Source organism: Pipistrellus kuhlii, unplaced genomic scaffold (assembly GCF_014108245.1).
Source record: "Pipistrellus kuhlii isolate mPipKuh1 unplaced genomic scaffold, mPipKuh1.p scaffold_m20_p_3, whole genome shotgun sequence".
Classification (NCBI taxonomy): Eukaryota; Metazoa; Chordata; class Mammalia; order Chiroptera; family Vespertilionidae; genus Pipistrellus; species Pipistrellus kuhlii.
Genome location: NW_023425529.1, coordinates 60,381,972 through 60,401,954, shown reverse-complemented (window position 1 = coordinate 60,401,954; position 19,983 = coordinate 60,381,972). Strand labels below are relative to the sequence as shown.

Sequence of the window (19,983 nt, the reverse complement as noted above, 5' to 3'; positions counted from 1 at the left end):
GTCAGGCACATGCCCTACTTGCAGGCTGGATCCCCAATAGGGGGCCCGCAGGAGGCAGCTGATCAATGATTCTCATAATTGATGTTTCTGTCTCTCTCTCCCATCTCCTTTCCTCTCTAAAATCAATAAAGGTATTTTTAAATAATAAATAAATAAATACCCTTTATTAATTTCTATAGGTGAGTTACTTGAATTTATTTGATGAACATACAAAAGACAATTACTTACGTTTTTTGTTTTTGTAATTGAGTTCTTTCCTCCTTGGTACTGTCCCAAGGAAAGTAACCCAGAAGAAATTTCCAAACATGCTTTCTCAATGCATGACTGAGTCCCTGAAGAAAACATGCATATTAAACACATTCGTAAAAAAGAATGCAGTACTTTAGTTCATAACACTTAGATTTAAATAAACAGAAAGATTAATATTTGAGAGTTTTATACATAAAAATAGCTCAATTCAATAAATACTATCTTGTTTTTTACTTCTGCATTCTCAAGGTATAAACAAGCTGCCAGAAAGTTTAAATAATGCAGAGTATATACAACAAGACTGCATAGCAGACAGTAAGGCTGCTTAGTCTTTCAAAACCAAATCATTACTGGATAACGCAACTACTACTGGGGCGTGTACATGTCTTCTTCACATAACCCATAACATCTGAAGTGAGGAAAAATATATTTCCCTAGGATTACTGGTATCCCACCTGACATCAGGGACATCACAAGCATGTAACTCTGTCCTGCAGCAGTTTTAAAGCATCATTCCTCAAAAAGGAATTCACACCCTCCCCCCCAAAATGAAGAAAATCTTGAACACAAGCAGTTTAAAATACAATCCATATGAAAGTATTTACCCCTCGAAATATCATCTGCTTCATATTATCTACATTTAAAATTCTTCCTTCGGAATCAATGTTTTTAGTCCATTCTTCCACTGTTACTGGCTCTCTCCTTTGAACAACAGGTCGTTCTCCCAAATCAATCTAAAATAAGATAACCAATAAAAAGTATACCTTTAACCAGTGAAATGAAATCACGGTATATAGAAACTTAAACTAAAATAGGATTACTCAGAAATGTTCTAACATTTTTAATATCTTTCCTTGTTTTCCAACATTTAGTTTATGAACTAAATAGTTAACATTCCATACATTTTCCCTACTACTAAATATACAAATAATTGGGTTATAAATTCAGAATGGAAAAACATTTGCTATTTTGGATTTCAATTACATAAGCACAGAACAGTTAACATGTTAATTCCTATAAGAGACCCTTCACACTAAATGGTATGCTATATTATTTTTTTTTAAACCAGGGTATTATCCCATTAATCATATTCTAAAATTAGTTTTTCTTCCAAACTAAAATTTGTAGCTCTCAGAACTGATTCATTAGTTCCACTTGGTATTTTCTACAGTTCTTAATTCAATTAACGGATGTTGGTAATTTTAAAATGCCATTTACAATATAAGCCCTTTAATTAAGTACCACAATTTAGATATTTATAATGTTCTAACTATGTATAGCCTAGCACTATAACAAATTCAAAAGTGTTGTTGAGCAGGTATGTAAAGATTGACCATAATTCAGGGCAAATTCCATTTTATTTTAAAAAGAAAAGATTCCCATGAAAATAAAAACCTTAGAGTAGTAGTGTCCTGACTGCTGCTTCTGGAACAGAACTAAAAGCAACACTCTAGGGTCACTATTTATTCACTGCTATGCACTCGATGAAACCAACTGTTCATTATTATTATAAGCAATCAGATCATTCCAGTAAGAAAAAACAGCTTGCAAAGAGGAATAGAGTTCAAACAGGAAATGGCAAGAAGCCTTTTGAAGACATTATCTATGTCTCTAAGGACAAAATTGCTACATCAAATGGGACTGTCACTTTATAATACAACTTGTGGCTTCCATATGGCAGAAATTAAAAGAAAACTTCCACAGTTTCCTGGGAGATCCAGTGACCTTTGGAAGGAAGACAATGGCATTGGCTTTCCTCACTATGAACAATCCAAATACAAGGAATGACTTCTTGGGTGTTAACTTTCTCCTCAGGATCTGATCTGAAAGCAATGAAAGTACTAGGAACCCCAGAAGATGGAGTGGCCTTATGTATGTTCATAAAAACACCTTAGTAAATTTCAGAAACTTCCTTTAAAAAGTGTCCCACTGTATCAAGGTTAAGCATTGGTTGGAGCAGAATTTATTACAGCATGTAATTTCAGATTAATGACTACAAAGAGTTAGATCATATTTGTTCACAAAAAGATGGATATAATACTAAGCTGAGGCAAAGCTGCCCGGTTGGCTGAAATTATCCACAGTAGACAAGCTCTCCAAATGTTAAGTGGGGCCCTCAAATTGGATTCAAAACAAGCTTTGAACTTAGGAATGGTCAAAGAGGTCTTACAGTCTTCAGATGAAACTGAATATATAGCCGAAACCGGTTTGGCTCAGTGGATAGAGCATCAGCCTGCGGACTGAAAGGTCCCAGGTTCGATTCCAGTTAAGGGCATGTACCTTGGTTGTGGGAACATCCCCAGTAGGAGGTGTGCAAGAGGCAGCTGATCGATGATTCTCTCTCATCGATGTTTCTAACTATCCCTCTCTCTTCCTCTCTGTAAAAAAATCAATAAAATATATTAAAAAAAAAAAAGAAAAGAAAGAAACTGAATATACAAGAGGGGCACAAGTGGCTAAAGCAGTTTATGTAAGGACCACAAGAAGTCATTAATTAGAGCTTTAAAAAAAATCTGCTTCTCAGGCAAAGAAGTTTTATTTCCAAGAGGCAAGAGATCTTTTAGGGACACTTTGGGGTGGATCCATAAATTTAGAGGCTATTGTTAGAAAAGGAAAATTTTGTAAATAGTTACAATTCTAAAGACTCATATGTAGAAAAGTTAAATGATACTAAATATGAATGTCAGAATTACTTTGCAGAGTATTTGGGTTTGTTTTTTAAAAATATTTTGAATACCAAAACTCACTGGCATAGTATCCAGTATATAATATTCCCTCCCTTTTCTGTAGGGAACAATTTCCATGATTCCAGTGGATGCCTGAAATCGTGGATAGTACTGAACTCCATATATACCTATTTCTTCCTTTACTTACATACCAGTGATAAAGTTTAATTTATAAATTAGTTGCAGTTAAGAGATTAACAACAATAATAACACAATTATAACAGTAAAGAAAAAGTAACCAAAGAAAAGAGATCCAATATTAATGAACAGAAAGAATATAGAGCAATCAATGAACAACAATTTGGTGGCAAGATAAGTGTTAGTTGTTAAATATGTTAGCAGAAAGTTACAAGAAAAGATTATGAGAAAGAGGCAGATATAACTAAAATCGAGTTTCTATTTATATATCATTTATACATGTTTCAAAGGATTCCTCCTGATAAAATATAAGAGCTATATTAATATAAATCTCCACTCACTCTTGTGATGACTTCAAATCCCGGTTCTTCTTGTTGATTTATCTTTAAACCTGGAATAGCATCACTAAGAAAATCTGCCATTTCTGAAGGTGGTCGCTGATGTGTAGAGGGATCGCTGCCTCTCAAACTATCAAAAATGTAGTTTGTAACTTTGGAAAATCCTACCAAGGTTGCTGTATAAGGATCCTTTTTAATTTTCTATGTAGTAAAAAGAAAAATAATAGCATTAATTCAAATGAAAAATAAAAATACCCCATGATGGGAAATCAGCACTAAAATAGAGTGGTCTAAGATTATCTTAAAATATTTTTTCTAAGGAGAAAAAATTTATTTTCTAAGCCAATCTTTTCATTTGATTAAAACAATATATTAAATGGGAAATTAATGCTACTGATTGAATTACAGGCAAACAATGATTTGCAGGCTTCATTCAATCTGCACATCAGAAAGATATGCAGTGCTTACTTTCCATTGGTGAGTGGCCCACAACAGCTTTCTTCTGTCTAGCAGTCCTGCCTTCACAAAAGAACATTATTTCTTGAAGTGTGCAGTACCACACTAGTCTAACACAAAATATTTGGTAGCTAAGTTTAAAAGCTCACAATACTTAAATATTCTCTGATATTTTAATCTAACTATATGGTTAGTAAATCATGCCAAGAAAAATAATTAGTTCTGGGCAGTACTGTGCCTGAAAACAGCAAAAGGTTTTTCTACCGCTAGGGTTACTTCTAAATCCCAAAATGCCTGATTATTCATAGTTAGCAAAAAAAAAAAAAAAAATGTTACTTCTTTAAAGTCAATCTTTATTTTAATCACAATAAGAAAATACATTCCCTCACTTTTTTTTTTTAATCCTCACCTGAGGATATGTTTTCATTGATTTTTAGAGAGGATTGAGAAAAGAAAGAGAGAAACACTGATGTAAGAAACATTGTTTGGTTGACCCCCCCCTACCCTCCCCAACCAGAGATCGAACCCATGACCTAGGTATATGCCCTGAAAATCAACCTGCAACCTTTTGATGTACAAGACGACGCTGCAACCAACTATGCCACCTGGCCAGGGCCCTCCTTTTTATTTTAATCAGTGGTTAGCTCTCTTGTCTTCCTTACTTACCTTGTTTAACTTCAGAACCAAGAAAAGCCCTGGTCCGATAGCTCAGTTGGTTAGAGCATCTTCCCTATACACCAAGGTTGTAGATTTGATCCCTGGCCGGGGCACATATAAAAATCAAATGATAAATGCACAAATAAGTGTAACAACAAATTGATGTTGCATTCTCTCTCTCTCTCTCCCTCTCCCTCTTCCTCTCCCTCTCTCTTCTTTTCTCTTTCTAAAATCAATAAAAAATAAATAAATTTAAAAAAAAAACAACAACAAGAGAATATTCGGGACAGAGTAAGCACTCAAACATTTGTTGAATGAATAAATGAATGAACAAACAACAATTTTATTAGCTTACATACAAATCTGAGTGAAAAATAGACTAACTTTATTGTGTCAAGTGCACATTTTTAGCCAAATGCAAGGATATACTCAAATATTTTAAGAGGAATTAGAACCTACTTAAATAGAAAATAAAAATTCAAACTGATCTTTGCCTAAGTTTGTCATTAATGAATTCAAAATAGCTTACACAGTATTTCACCTAATCAATGAAAGCTATTTCAGTATTATGATAAAGGGGAAAAATGCTTTGAGAGTAACTAAGAACCAAAGAAGCTTCTAACAATATAAAACATACTATTATTTCTATAAAATTACAGCGAACAGTTTTATAAAGTTTACAAAGAGATATTTGCCTCATTCTGTGTAACCAAGGAAGTTGAGAGGTAGGGGGTATATAAAATTATGGAGATAGATTAACAGATTAATAATACAGACAGATTTAAGAAACCTACTTGTATTAAACCATATGTTGGTTCATCAAGAAGATTTTCAAAAGACTGTGAAAGACTCTTATTCGGACAATTCACAAGAAGTATTCTTTTATCGTCTGGAGCTCTGTAATAAAAAGAAGGGATGTGTTGAAAATGCTAGCATAATGTATCAATTACTACCTGAATAACTCTAGTGCAGTTACTTTTCCTTAACAACAATGAAAAACTTAAATGTGCAGTTTTAGAATTGTTTCCCATTAATATAATATTAATGAGTATTTAGAACTACCTTTAGTTCCAAAACTACATGAAATATTAAATTAGCAAATATAAAAGGGTAGAAGTATATTTTTCTTCTAAGTAAAACCAGGAGGACTACATTGTAATGAACCCAAATTCTGGTTTAGAATTATAGCAGAAAACCTTAAAAATATAGCTTCCTTTATATCATCAAAACTAAAGTAAGACAAAACACACCCTAGGATTCATCAGTATATATACTATTATATACTCTAGGAAAATGTCCCATTTTGAAATGGTTTCCAATTTCATTCTATAGTTCGGTAGTATTGCATATAAGATGTTAAAGATATAACATACAGTCCAGCTGGTGTTGCTGCATAGTTGAGCATCCACCAATGAACCAGGAGGTCACAGTTCAATTCAGGCACATGCCTGAGTTGCAGGCTCAATCCCCAATAAGGGGCACGCAGTAGGCAGCCAATCAATGATTCCCATCACTGATGTTTCTATCTCTCTCTCCCCCTCTTCCTTTCTCTCTCTGAAATCAGTAAAGCCTATTTAAAAATGTAAATGGGAAGATTATCTGTTAAAGATCATTATTTATGCTTACCATAATTATTAACACACGCAAACATATTTAACAAGGTTATATAATGTACAGTTCAGGCAATAATATTTTTTAGTTCTTGATTAAGCTCTGGACACAAGTTTTTCTTTGTATTTCTGCAGAGCTACAGAACAAATAAAATACATTCCAAGCAGACATCTAATTTCAGGTAATCAGATGAATTATCCACTTTTTTCTATTCAAGTAAGTTTGATAACTCAGTAAGTCAACTGTAATGAATCCACAACTTTTGTGTTTAAAATAAAAATTAATGTATTATTTTGCTACTATCTATTTATAGTTTATTATAAATGTTTGAGATAAGAACTTTAATAACAGTTATCTCTTCTCAATTCTAACATAACAGAATGCAACAGCAATGCTAAGGGGAATATGAAATCCAAAACAGGATCTTATTCTTACATACTTAGAAACAGCACTCAATCTTCAGAGCCAATAGAAGCTTAGTAAGCCCTTTGGCTTTTTAAAAGGAGCTGAAGTTGAGATCACTGGGAAAACATGGCGGAGCCGGCGCGATCCTGGACGACTGTTTGCTCAAGACGGCCATGAGCTCGCCTTCGGTGACCCGGCGCTCGACTGGCGGAAGGGAAGGTCCTCTCTCAGTAGTTTAGAGTGAGGAGCACAGAAACTTTGACTCCAGTGTAACTTAGTCCACATTCCATTTGACTCTTTTTTAACATTCTTCCATCTTTCTTTCCACCACTCATCCTTCTCCCGATTTTTTGTCTAATCGTTTTTACTCATGGTTAGTGCTAGATTTTTTTTTTTCCCCCTGTCCCGGAGTGACTCCAGTAATTTTGTTAACGTTTGATTTTAAAGTGATTCAGACTTACAGAAAAAGTTGCAAAGCTAATATATTAATATTATAGGTAATCCCCATAAGTGCTCAAGGTTAACATTTCATGTTTGCACTTTGTGACCGATTTGAGAGAAAATTGCAGACATGATGTTTCTTTATCGCTACACTATTAAATGTGTTATTTCCTAAAAAACAGAGGCATGTCTTATGTAATAAAATAATCATAACCTGGAAAGTAATACGAATAGTGTGTTCATTAATTTGCAGTCCTATTTCATTGTTGATTGTCCCATTTACAGTTGTTAGAGTAAATGCAACATATATATATATATATATATATATATATATATATATATATATATATAAATATATAAAATCTCCATCCTGGTTCGCAATCTAATCAAAGCAAGTTGTGTTTATCATGTCTAGTTTTCTGTTTGTTTGGTTTTTTTAATCTGTAACAGTTCCTAAGCTTTTATCTTTTATAATAATGACATTTTGACATTTTTAAACACAGGCTAGTTGTTTTGTAGGTCTCTCAATATGGATTTGTTGTAATTTTCCTCATGATTACATTCAGATTATACCTTTTGGGTAAAAATGCTGTGCCCTTGATGGCATCATATCAGAACACATGCAAGGTATCTCCTTGGCAGTGTTGCTATGGCAGTGTTACTATTCATGACTTGATTAAGATTGTGATTATTTTGCCGACAATTCCCAAATCTATTTCAGTCGTTTCCTCTAAGATCTATGCCGGCATCTATTCTGGGGCTGTTCTAAGCAGCCTCCTAAAGCACGTGTGTCAAACACAAGGCCCGCGGGCCAAATCCGTCCCGCCAGGTCTTGCAATGTGGCCCGCACCGCGCTGTCATCACTGCACTCCGCTGCGTTTCCATCACAATGACAGTTTATGACTGTTCAGTAAACCATTCGGCCCGCGATTTAGGCTGGATTTTAGATTTTGGCCCCTTCTCTGATTGAGTTCGACACCCCTACCCTAAAGTGATCTGCTTTCCCACTGATCCATTTAACCTCTTCTCTGCCTGGAAGTCAGAGGGCTCTTTTTTAAAAACAAACCATGCTTGGCAAGTGTGGCTCAATTGGGTAGGTGTCGGCCGGGGCACTGAAGGGTTGCCCCTGGTTTGATTTCAGTAGATTGTTTGATTCGCTGGTTCAGTTGGGTCCCTGGAAGTGGGTGTGCAGGAGGCAGCCCACCTAAATTCTGCTCTCACATCGATGTTTCTCTCCCTCTCCTCTCCAAAAATCAATAAAAAATTTTAAATCAAAAAATAAATAAATAAATAAATAAATAAAAGTAGCTGAAGTTGAGTCATTTGCAGTAGAAAAAATTTTTAATGTTCAATTTTCATTAAACACCATCTTTCTGAGCATTTTTTGGGGTCATGTTTAATATGAAGACCTACAGTACAGGTTCTCGCATAATATTTTCAAATAATAGGTCAACTTTTAAATGTAGCACCAGAACAAGAAATTAACATAGAAACATAGTTTTTCCTACCACAGTGCTGCTGGTGCAGCGGTTATTATTTTGTTTCTAACAATAATTAAGTCAAATTATTTCTCTAAAATCCAAATAAAAATTGGTCATTAAAGTCAAAACTCTGGTTATGCATGTAGAAGAGGAACAAATATACAACCTTCAACTATCTGGACTCAGATCATTGCGGCTACAGCTAAAACTGTAGTCAGTAAACTGTAGATGGGAAGAAGAAATGATTGCCTAATGAACAAGCAACCACAGATACTTTGTAAAAAGGAATGATTTCATTTTTTATAGCCAATGTTATGTGATGAGGGGCTGTGGAGAGCTCTAGGAGGAAAGATATAAGAAATTTAAGACTTAGTTGCCCCTAAAAAAAAAACAAGACATTTTTAAAGTGCATCAGCCAAAAGACAAGTGGTATATTCTTAGGCAATTACAGAGTATTGGCATTCCAGTATATTGCTACATTTCCACAATAGTACAAACTCCATGAAGGCAGGGGTCATATCTTTTTTGATTATTGCTCTTTCCAGCACTTGATTCAGTTCCTAAAAAAAAAAAAAAAGAGGGAGAAAGAAGAATACCGTTCCCTCGGTTTCATGTTCCCAAATGGAAATAAGAACTTGTTCTAAAGAAATTCTCCTTCACAGGGACACAACTGATTGTTGAAATCAGGAAAGAACAAGGTTCATGTTTGTCATAATCTCATCCCAGCTCTCTCCTGTTCCTGGATTAGGCTGGCAACAGAGAAAGCAGTTTCTAGTCTGCTCTCATTCACACATCATAAGTGATCTGTCCTGAGGGAGACCTGCAGTTATCTAAAAATGACAAAAACTGGGTACCTTCAAAACTAATTTGGGGTGAATTATTATGATGCTGCCTATCTAAGCTTCACTGATAATGGTGATATTTTTATCAGCAACTGTCTGATTCTTATATTTACTACTCAGTAATTTACAAATGCAGGAAAGAAAACAACAGTTCACTTACATCCCTCATTAAAATATCCCTCATTGAAATGTGTAGCACACATTCAAGCTACACATTCCCTAATAATGTGTCTAGAGGCCTGGTGCATGAAATTCGTGCATGGAGGGGGGCAGGGCAGTCCCTCAGCCAGGCCTGCACCCTCTCGCAATCCAGGACCGCTGGCTCATAACTGTTCACCTGTCTGCCTGCCTGATCGCCCCTAACCACTCACCTGCCTGCCTATTTGCCCCTAACAGCTTCCCCACCTGCCTGATCGCCCCTAAACACTCTGCCTGTCTGCCTCATCGCCCCTAAACGCTCACCTGTCTGCCTGATCACCCCTAACCGCCTCTGCCTCGGCCCATATGGCTTTGTCCAGAATGACATCCAGAGGGTCATTCAGTTGTCCAATCTAATTAACATATTATGCTTTTATTATTATAGACAGATTGCTGAAGACATCCATTTCCCATCCAGGATAGAAAACGCTCTATCTCTTAAACAAAGAGATAGAGTGTTTCCTTCTATTTTCTCTTTGGAGTCATACAAAACAAATGTACAATTTATTTATTTTAATATCCCTTTCAACATTACTTATAAAATTAAAAGTATCATACCATTTATTAATTCAACTAAGATTAATTGTGCAATATATGCTATGCCCTGTGGCTAGGAACTCAGGAGACAATACAGACAAGATATAAGTAATCCCTGCCTATCTATCGGGCCTACATTCTAGAGCAGAACATTAAAAATTAGACAAAGTGATTTTATTCTGTTAAGAGCCATGAATGAAGCAAACAAGAGAATGAGACCGTGAAAAGAATGGACGTGGGAACCTACATTATATGGGAGACAGGAGCATCCAGAGAAGCTCTTCTGAGGAAGTGCCATTAAACTAACATCATGAGGATCAGAAAGGAAAAAATATGTCCCACATAAAAAACAGAATACATATGGAGACCCTAAGACAAGAAAGCATTTACGGTGTTTTAGGACCTGAAAGAAAATCATGTGGCAAGACTACAGAAGAGAATAGTGTGAGATAAGGTTTAAGAGATAAACAGAGCCGAAACCGGTTTGGCTCAGTGGATGGAGCCTTTGGACTGAGAGGTCCCAGGTTCGATTCCGGTCAAGGGCATGTACCTTGGTTGTGAGCACATCCCCAGTGGGGGGTGTGCAAGAGGCAGCTGATCGATGATTCTCTCTCATCGATGTTTCTAACTCTCTATCCCTATCTCTTCCTCTCTGTAAAAAATCAATAATTAATATATATATATATATACATATATATATATATATATATATATATTTTTTTTTTTTTTTTTTTTTTTTTTTTTTGAAGAGAGAGATAAACAGAGCTAAGATAGGGCAGGTCCTCTTTGACCATAGTAAGAAGTCTGGATTTATTCAATGTTACATCAAAATTCCTCTTCTTCAAGTTAATGTTTTTGATTATATCATTTTTATCCTTTTTATTACATGTCATCTTTTCCATGTAGAATAGTTAGTCTAACACATTTAAAATTAAGCCCAGTTCTCCAAAGTATGAACTCACCAGTAGAGAGGTTCTACCAAGGTGAACCCTTGGTACTATGCTTTAATCAAGTCCCAGATCAAATGAGCTATTTTGTGAGTGTTGCATCACAACACTGATTAATGAGCTTGCTTGCTCAAAAGTAAAACCCAAGTCTTTAACACGTGCTATTCCGATGGCCAAACCTTCTGCCCCAATCATGACAATACCTCACCTGAAATCTATTTAATCTCCTGTATGTAGCCTAGTCTTGAAGATCCAGGCCCAAATACTACCAACCAGGCCTGCCTTTCTTATAATTACTGGTAATGATCAGCGTATCTAATGCCAGCCAGAAATGATCAACATGATAGAGGAGAAAATTTCATTCCAGAAAATACATAGTATCTTCCAACTATGGATCACTCTTAGCTTTATATAAACTAAACTTAGACATAATAAAATAAGGACATTTTTCTATTTTAAAGTGAGGACATCATTCATTAAGTTAACAATCATCCCTACAGTTCCCCAAGCTGTAAATCTCAACTTCTCCCTTCTCATATCCACATATCCAATCAATCACAAACTCTAATACTTGTATCTTCCCCGTCACTCTCCCATTTCACGCCACTATAATTTCATCTAGATGACTGAACAATTTGCTAACATGATTTACAAGATCCTTCATGCTTTGGCCTTTACCCAGCTCTTTGGCTTCATCTTTATATTTAGTAACCTCCCTTTACCCACTGTTCAGACCTGTGATATTGAATTACTTCTGTTCTGCGATTACATCATGTTTTACATCCTTTCTCTATCTAAATATATCTGTTTTTAAATCAACCTTCCCTTTCATACTAATGTTCACTCGTCAGGTCTTAGATGTCACTTCCTCAGAAAGTATTTTGAGCCTTACCCAACCTGCAATCTGAATGAGGAACCCTTCCTCTCTTCCTGGGAGCTCCCAAAACACCTTGTACATACATCCTTCATCTTAGTTCTTGATTTTATTGCCACTTACATGAGATGATAAACTTTCAGATATCAAGAAATGTGCCTGTTTTATTCTAAATATCAAACTAAATATCTACTAAATATCAAACAACTATTATAGGACAGTGCTCAGAACATAATTGGTACCCAAAATATATTTGATGAGAGTGACAGCAAGAAAGAATATGTGTGTACAAAGGCACATAGGTGAATAAATATGATATAAGATTTTTGAAAAATGATTATAATCCTATATAATAAAAGCTTAATATGCTAAGAGTCTGGTCATCCAGTCAACCAATCAAAGCATAATATGCTAATTATATGCTAAGGTCGATCAACCACTGGCTATGACATGCACTGACCACTAGGAGGCAGTTGACCGATCAATAAGTCTCTCTGATGTGCACTGACCACCAGGGGGCAGATGCTCCAACAGGTAGGTTAGCTTGCTGCTGGGGTCCAGGCAATTGAAACTGAGGGAGACAGACCGGACACACCTTGGAGCCTTCCCACGGTCCCTCCCAGGCTGGCTAACGTTTCATGTCCCTCCCCAACCCTGATCATACACCAGTGGGATCCCTCGGCCTGGCCTGCTCCCTCTTGCAATCCGGAACCCCTCGGGGGATGTCAGAAAGCCGGTTTCAGCTTTATCCCACTCAACCCAGGAACTTCCCCCTGGTGGTCAGTGCACTCCCACTGGAAGAGTGCCACTTAGCCAGAAGCTGGACTCATAGCTGGCAAGCGCAGCGGTGGTGGCGGGAGCCTCTCCTGCCTCCATGGCTGCACTAAGGACCCTTGGGGAATGTCCGCCTGCCAGCAGGGAGCAAGCCTAAGCCAGTAAGCAGACATCCCCCAAGGGGTGACGGACTGTGAGAGGACGCAGACCGGGCGGAAGGGAATCCCAACCCCACTGCACGAATTTCCTGAACAGAGCCTCTAGTAATTTTATAAAGGCTTAGACTTCACTAATTTAAATTTGCAATATTACAAATAAAACTCTACATATCTTTAAAACACACACACACACACAAAAAAAAAAAAAAAAAACACTACATAATAAAAGGTAAATTTGGTAAATATATAATCCATAAGCTACTGATGTATCTTCACTTAAATGTGTATAAAAATATCAGACCACTCTTTAAAACAGTGACATGATAATAGGTTTCAGATCCAAATTATTAAAATGGAAAAATGTTATTCAAATAAATAGCTGGAAAATAAAAAGCTGCTTGTGCCTGGTACACACATGGGTCGCTGATACCCACTGTCAAGTGAAAATAGTTTGCCTTGAGTCCAATACAACAATCCAATTTCAATAAGTAGAAAATAATTGATACTTACTCACACAATACCACATATTTTTCAAGAGAGTCAATCAGTAGTTTGCTATCACCTTGATGAAAGTGCAGAGCAGGAAGAACGACGTCATCCTTCAGACAGAATACCAAATACGACCAGCCCATACCCTCTTTGTTTTGCTTGATTGATTTCAGGTCTGTCAAACTGAACAGGAATGACCATTTGCTTTTCCCATTTCTTTGACTTGGAGTATCTTAAAAACAAGAGAATGGGGCAAAATATTTTGTTCACCTTTTTAAAAGGTACTGACAATGCTGTTCATGATGGCCTAAGAGAAATTTGTTGACCCTATACCATTCATATTACTATGGCTCCCACCTGTATTAAAAATGGCAGCACAGCCGAAACCGGTTTGGCTCAGGGGATAGAGCGTTGGCCTGCGGACTGAAAGGTCCCAGGTTCGATTCCAGTCAAAGGCATGTACCTTGGTTGCAGGCACATCCCTCAGTAGGGGGTGTGCAAGAGGCAGCCGATCGATGATTCTTTCTCATCGATGTTTCTAACTCTCTATTCCTCTCTCTTCCTCTCTGTAAAAAAATCAATAAAATATATTTTTTAAAAATCAATGGGAAAATATTGGGTAAGAATTAACAACAACAACAAAATTTTTTTTTAAATGGCAGCATATATTTTCTTTAAAAAAATAATTTTTAAAATAGTTATCCTATTGCACACAAATTAAAAAGGTTATCCCCATTTAAATATAAGCTTTGCCCAAAATGAACATGACTCTGGAAGCTGGTTGGCGGATTCAAATTACAATACCACAATCTTACTAAGCGAATGATTTGGAGCAAATAACTGAAATTTTTTTAGCCTATTTAATCATCGGTAAAATGGAGAGAATTATACTTACCTCACAATGTTATTCTAAGAATTAAAAGAGATAATACTTGTCAACTAATTCGGTATAGTGCAAAGTATGTAGCAAATACTCAATAAATGTTAATATTTTCCACTCCCCCAAATATGAATGATGCTGCTCTTGGACAATCATTTAAAACAAAAACAAACCTTTATTCCCATCACTTCCATTGAAATTATTTTTATTAGACTACACTGAATGAAGATAAGTATACCAGTATAAAAAAAAATACTGGGGTGAATAGCCAGAGTATTTTTGGGGGGTGGGGAGCGGCAAAAACCCAAAGTACAGTGGGGAATTAAGGGTGAAAATATAAGTTGTGAATGCTTCCAAGAGAATTAATACATTTAATCTTCCTGTTAAATCAATCTTATATTAAATTAAGACCTCGTTTCAGATCAAACTATAGTTATATTTGAAATAAATCAGTTTCTGAGTTTGTGGGCTGTTTATAGAAGCTTTAAATCCTAAGTTTGTGAACAATATCATAATTGATAACAGGCAACCTAAAGATTATCCATTTAAATAAAAATTTAAAGAACAAGGAAAATGTTGTTTCTTCTCATTAATGTACAAAATCAGTTTCTAATCTAGTTATAATTTCAAATCATTTTATTTTAACATGTTAACTCAGGCATAAGCATGTCATGTTCCTAAATTTTTTAAAAACATTATACCTAATGTTCTTTCCTAAGAAGTGTCATAATGTTATTCAAGGTCTTCATTAATTCCATCCCACACCATCAATTGTACAAGGATAAATATAAACAGCATAGATGATTTACCTTATAGGACTTGATCAAAGGATAGATCTATTGCTGTTGACCAGCATGTATATCACCCTTCTTATACAGTCAGGAACACAATAGTTCCATCAACTTCAAAAAGATCTACATTGACACAAAGAAATCTACAGCTTACAGAAATTACTACCTGCAAGGAATGCAGGCACCATTCCTATTTCATGGGCACATTAGCAAGTATCATTTCAAAGGAAGCCCAGAAAGGCTCAAGTAACACACCAGTTCAAATGATAAACTCATATTTAAGATTGGCACTAGATTAAGTGTCATGTGCCCACTTGGATGCTAAATAACATGTTTTACTAGAATTTATATTATAGACCTTATAACATTACTACAATTCCAATGTCTTCATGAATCATTTAAGTGTGAATATAGACTTAGACTACATATTATTATATTATCTGCAAAGAACAAAAATGTTTTCACTGCAAAAGAGCAATGGGAAAACTAGATATAAAGAATTATTTAAATGAAATTCTTAAAAAGTTACACAAAAAGTATTTAACCCAAATTAATCTAAGAAAATCATGTGGAGAATATAAAATAATATATGCAGGTTATATGAATCATCAGGAGTTTGTACATATTCAAAACTAAAAATTTTCCAGATTTTTTTCTTCATTAAAGGAAGAGAAAGACATTACATCCTATATAATAAGGAGATAATATGCAAATTGACCATCACAAGATGGCCACCCCATTGTCACAAGATGGCCACCCCCCACATCAGTCACAAGATGGCCAGCAGAAAAGGGCAGTTGGGGTTGACTAGGCCTGCAGGAGAGGGCAGTTGTGGGAGGACCAAGCTTGCAGGGGAGGGCAGCTGGGGGTGATCAGGTCGGCAGGGGAGCAGTTAGGTGTCAATAATGCCACCAGGGGAGAGGTTGGGGGCTATTAGGCAGAGTCATTAGGGCAATCAGGCAGCCAGGTAATGAGCAGTTAGGAGCCAGCAGTCTCAGATTGTGAGAGGGATATCCAACTGCCAGTTTAGGCCCAATCCCACAGGGACCCCTCACAGCAAAAGAGCAATGGAAAACTAGATATAATCAATTATTTAAATAAAATTCTTAAGTTAGGAGTCCCAGATTGGAGAGAGTGCAGGCTGGGCTGAGGGACAAACCCCCACCAGTGCACAAATTTCATGCACTTGGCCTCTAGTCATATATAATAAAAACCTAATATGCTAAGTGTCCAGTCTGTTCAACCAATCAAAGCACAATATGCTAACGATATGCTAAGGCCACTCAACCACTCGCTATGTCGTGCACTGACCACCAGGGGACAGATGCTCCAACAGGTAAGTTAGCTTGCTGCTGGGGTCCAGCCAATTGGGACTGAGCAAGAAGGGCCAGACACACCCAGGAGCCCTCTGGTGGTCCTTTCCCAACTGGCCAACCTTGGGGACCCTTTGGGGGATGTCGGAGAGCCAGTTTCAGACCAAGGGACTCCACTAGTGAACAAATTAGTGCACCAGTCCTCTAGTATTAAATAAAACAGAAAATGCCACACACATTTCCTCAGTTAAAATGCTGACAAGTGATGAGATAAACATTACAAGTCAATTCTAGAAGTCCCTTTACTAGAATATAGATTCATGAGAAAATAAACTTTATTTTATCACAGCTATATCCCCAGCTCGTAGAAGAGTAACTACCACACAACAGGTACTCAAAAATGTGTTGAATAAATGAATAACTAGGACAGGTCAACAATTTAATCTATCATCAATAACTAGCCAGAAACATATGATTACAAAGAAACAGAAACCAAAAGTTAGCTCGAAATTTCTTTCTTTTTCTTTATAGAAAGATAATAAAACTAATTGGTACTGATGAACTTACTATGTTACCAAATTCATATAAAATCATCTCTAAACATGACATGAGAAAACTGGCCATAATGCAGAAAAGTAAAACAAAAGAGCTCATTAAGTATCCATGTCTTAAATAGAATTAACAACGAGGACATAACATTTTAAATGGGGTTTGTAGAGCATCATGGCAGTCTGTTATTCTGGAAATATATATTTTCAAAACATTTATCTAGTACATAAAAGCAAATATTTAGCAGCAGAAACTCTATAAAGAAATATAAAGTTAAATAAATCTTTGATAGCCCAATTTTTAAATGTTTATCTCAAGTTTCCTTTGTGAATCACCAACAAGAGTAAAAATACTTGGAAAAAAAATTATTTTTAAAAATATAAAAACGGCCCTGGCCAGTTTTCTCAGTGGTTAGAGCATCGGCCCTCACATAGAAGGGTCTTTGGATTCAATTTCTGGTCAAGGCATGTACCTCCGTTGCAGGTTCAAAACCCAGCCCCAGTCAGGGCAGGTGCGGGAGGCAACCAATTGATGTGTCTCTCTTATATCAATGTTTCTCTCTCTCTCTTCCCCACCCTTCCCTTCCCCTTTTTCACTCTCTAAAAGATCAATAGAGCCGAAACCGGTTTGGCTCAGTACATAGAGCATCAGTCTGCAGACTGAAAGGTCCGAGGTTCGATTCCTGTCAAGGGTATCTTCCTTGGTTACGAGCACATCCCCAGAAGGGAGTGTGCAAGAGGCAGCTGATCGATGATTCTCTCTCATCAATGTTTCTAACTCTCTATCCCTCTCTCTTCCTCTCTGTAAAAAAATCAATAAAACATATTTTAAAAAGTAAATAAATAAAACATCAATGAGAAAAATGTCCATATAGTTTCATAATGGTACAATTTTGAACTCTGAAACATTAAGCCTAGAAAACGTCTCCTTTAGGAAAGAGTTTTGATAAAATGTAATCAGATATGATAGTCTAGGACAGAATAGGATGGGTCAGAGTGCATTGCACTTCATAACTCCTTGGTTCAATTAAATATACGTATGCATATTGGCCATATTGTTCAATGTATTTCTTCCACAATTTTTTTTTTTTAATACTGGGGGGGGAAAAGGAGAAAATCTTAACTTTTAATAACTATGAAATAAACTTATGCTCTTTACTTTTGTAAGTCACAATGCAAGGCCAAGCCATGTAAGCAGTATTTACATGTGTTTTTTGCTAAGCTATACAGAGATTCTCAACTTCACATATTTAAAATCACTAGGAGATTGAGAAGTACAAATGTCCAGGCTCTATCTCCACAGTATGGTTTAATTTGCTAAATAAAATCCAGGCATTTAAAATCTTACCAAATAATTTCAATGTGCAAAGTTGAAAACCATTATTCTAAAAAAGATCTTTAGCCCTGGCCAGTGGCTCAATTAGTTGGAGTATCGTCCTGTACACCAAAAGATTGTGGGTTCAATTCCCAGTCCTGGCACATACCTAGGTTGTGGGTTCGTTTCCAGGTAGAGGCAAGTAGTGGGGGGCAATTGATCAATGTTTCTTTCACATCATGTTTCTCTCCCCCCCCCACCCCCTTCCTCTCTCTCTAAAAAAACAAACAAATAAATAAAAAGACCTTTGTTGTCAGATTATACTTTTCTCATCCACATAATGCTTCTTTCTTCTATGGAATTCTGAAAACTAATTTTGCTCATTCCTTGCAACCTGACTTTTTCATTTTCAAGGGTTTGACAGTATTAGGCAACAACAACAACAAAACAGCAATTCACATAACCAATCCTAAAAATCTAATCTAGAGAAGTTAAAAATCCCTCACATACCAAATATACTAAACTCCTGTGGTTTTATCTTAACACTTTATATTGCTCTGGTTCTCTTTTGATAAAAAGAGAATTCCAATAAGTAAGTAAGTAAGTAAATAAATAAATAAATAAATAGGAGAGACACACACATGCATAAACTGATTGTCAATATCTTATAAATTACTATTTATTCCTTAATTGCCACTGTTTCCAAGAAATGATACAGTTCAAATACAACTACTATCTATAATAATCTACAATCAAAGCATAATATGCTAATTAGACCAGACATCCTTCCGGATAAGGCCGGGGACAGCTGCGAGGGAAGCCTGGGTCCCCAGTGCCAGAGGGAAGCCAGTGCCAGCATCAGGGAGAAGGAAGGCCTACTCTTGCACAAATTTCGTGCATCAGACCTCTAATATATGAAAATAATTCCCCAGGCCATATATTAAAATCAATTTTACTTAGTAACAATGCTATATAAATGTAGCAACAGATATCCTAATAAATTCTGGTAAACACGGATAAATTCCTATAGCCAAACCAAAATCATTAAGAGATAAAATATACTTTTACTTATAAAACATAGAGGAATCCTATATAAATCCTATATAATAAACAGTTAATATGCAAATTGACCAAAAGGTGAAATGACCAGTCACATTGAGCACCAGAGGGCAGATGCTCAATGCAGGAGCTGCCCCCTGGTGGTCAGTGCGCTCCCAAAGGAGGAGCACAGATCAGGCAGAAGCCACACTCACAGCTAGTGAATGGGGGTCCCAGACTGCAAGAGGTACCATGCCAGACTGAGGGACCCCCACCCCAGTGCCCAAATGTCGTGCACCAGGTCTCTAGCCTATATGTAAAAGAGAATACTCACTGAACATACATAAATAGGAGCCTGCAATGAGCTCTTAAATTCTCAGGAAACACTGACATTAGAATAGGATGGTTAGTGGTATACTCCATCTCCCCCTGGTGCTATGGGATGAAATAACTTACTTTTTAAAAAATTCTACTAGATTAAGAAAAAGATGCATGAGAGACAGCCAAAGCAATTTTCTAAAGTGTTTCTATATTTTGCCATTAATAACTACAAAACAGAAAAAGTATTTTTAAAGTCTTTTTTTTTTATGAAGTCACAGCCAACAAAACAAAACAAAAAGCAGGAAAGTGATGAAATGGGAATATAACTAAAATATAAGTTATCTGTATTAAAGCACCAAAGTATCCTTCTTCTCTGACTGAGGAATATAAAAGAACTTTCTTTGTACTTTTGTTTATATAATATTGCAGCAAATCAGTTTAAAATTTCAAAAGATT

General features: G+C 36.2%; 1 protein-coding gene and 1 pseudogene across 3 annotated transcripts in view; one reads left to right on the top strand and one right to left on the bottom strand.

The window, feature by feature from the left end:
- TBC1D15 (TBC1 domain family member 15) overlaps positions 1-19,983 on the bottom strand; it is a 71,425-nt gene that overhangs the window by 26,451 nt on the left and 24,991 nt on the right. For 2 of the 3 annotated variants that reach the window (XM_036455708.2, XM_036455710.2), the window contains exons 5-10: positions 13,343-13,553; positions 5,359-5,461; positions 3,920-3,970; positions 3,455-3,652; positions 855-983; positions 229-332 (exon numbers count right to left, since the gene is read on the bottom strand). In XM_036455708.2, the coding sequence (XP_036311601.1) occupies positions 229-332; positions 855-983; positions 3,455-3,652; positions 3,920-3,970; positions 5,359-5,461; positions 13,343-13,553 (796 nt within the window). The remainder of the gene's footprint in view (positions 1-228; positions 333-854; positions 984-3,454; positions 3,653-3,919; positions 3,971-5,358; positions 5,462-13,342; positions 13,554-19,983) is intronic. The other variant, XM_036455709.2, reaches the window with a different exon arrangement.
- On the top strand, positions 1,793-2,439 carry LOC118728818 (annotated as a pseudogene).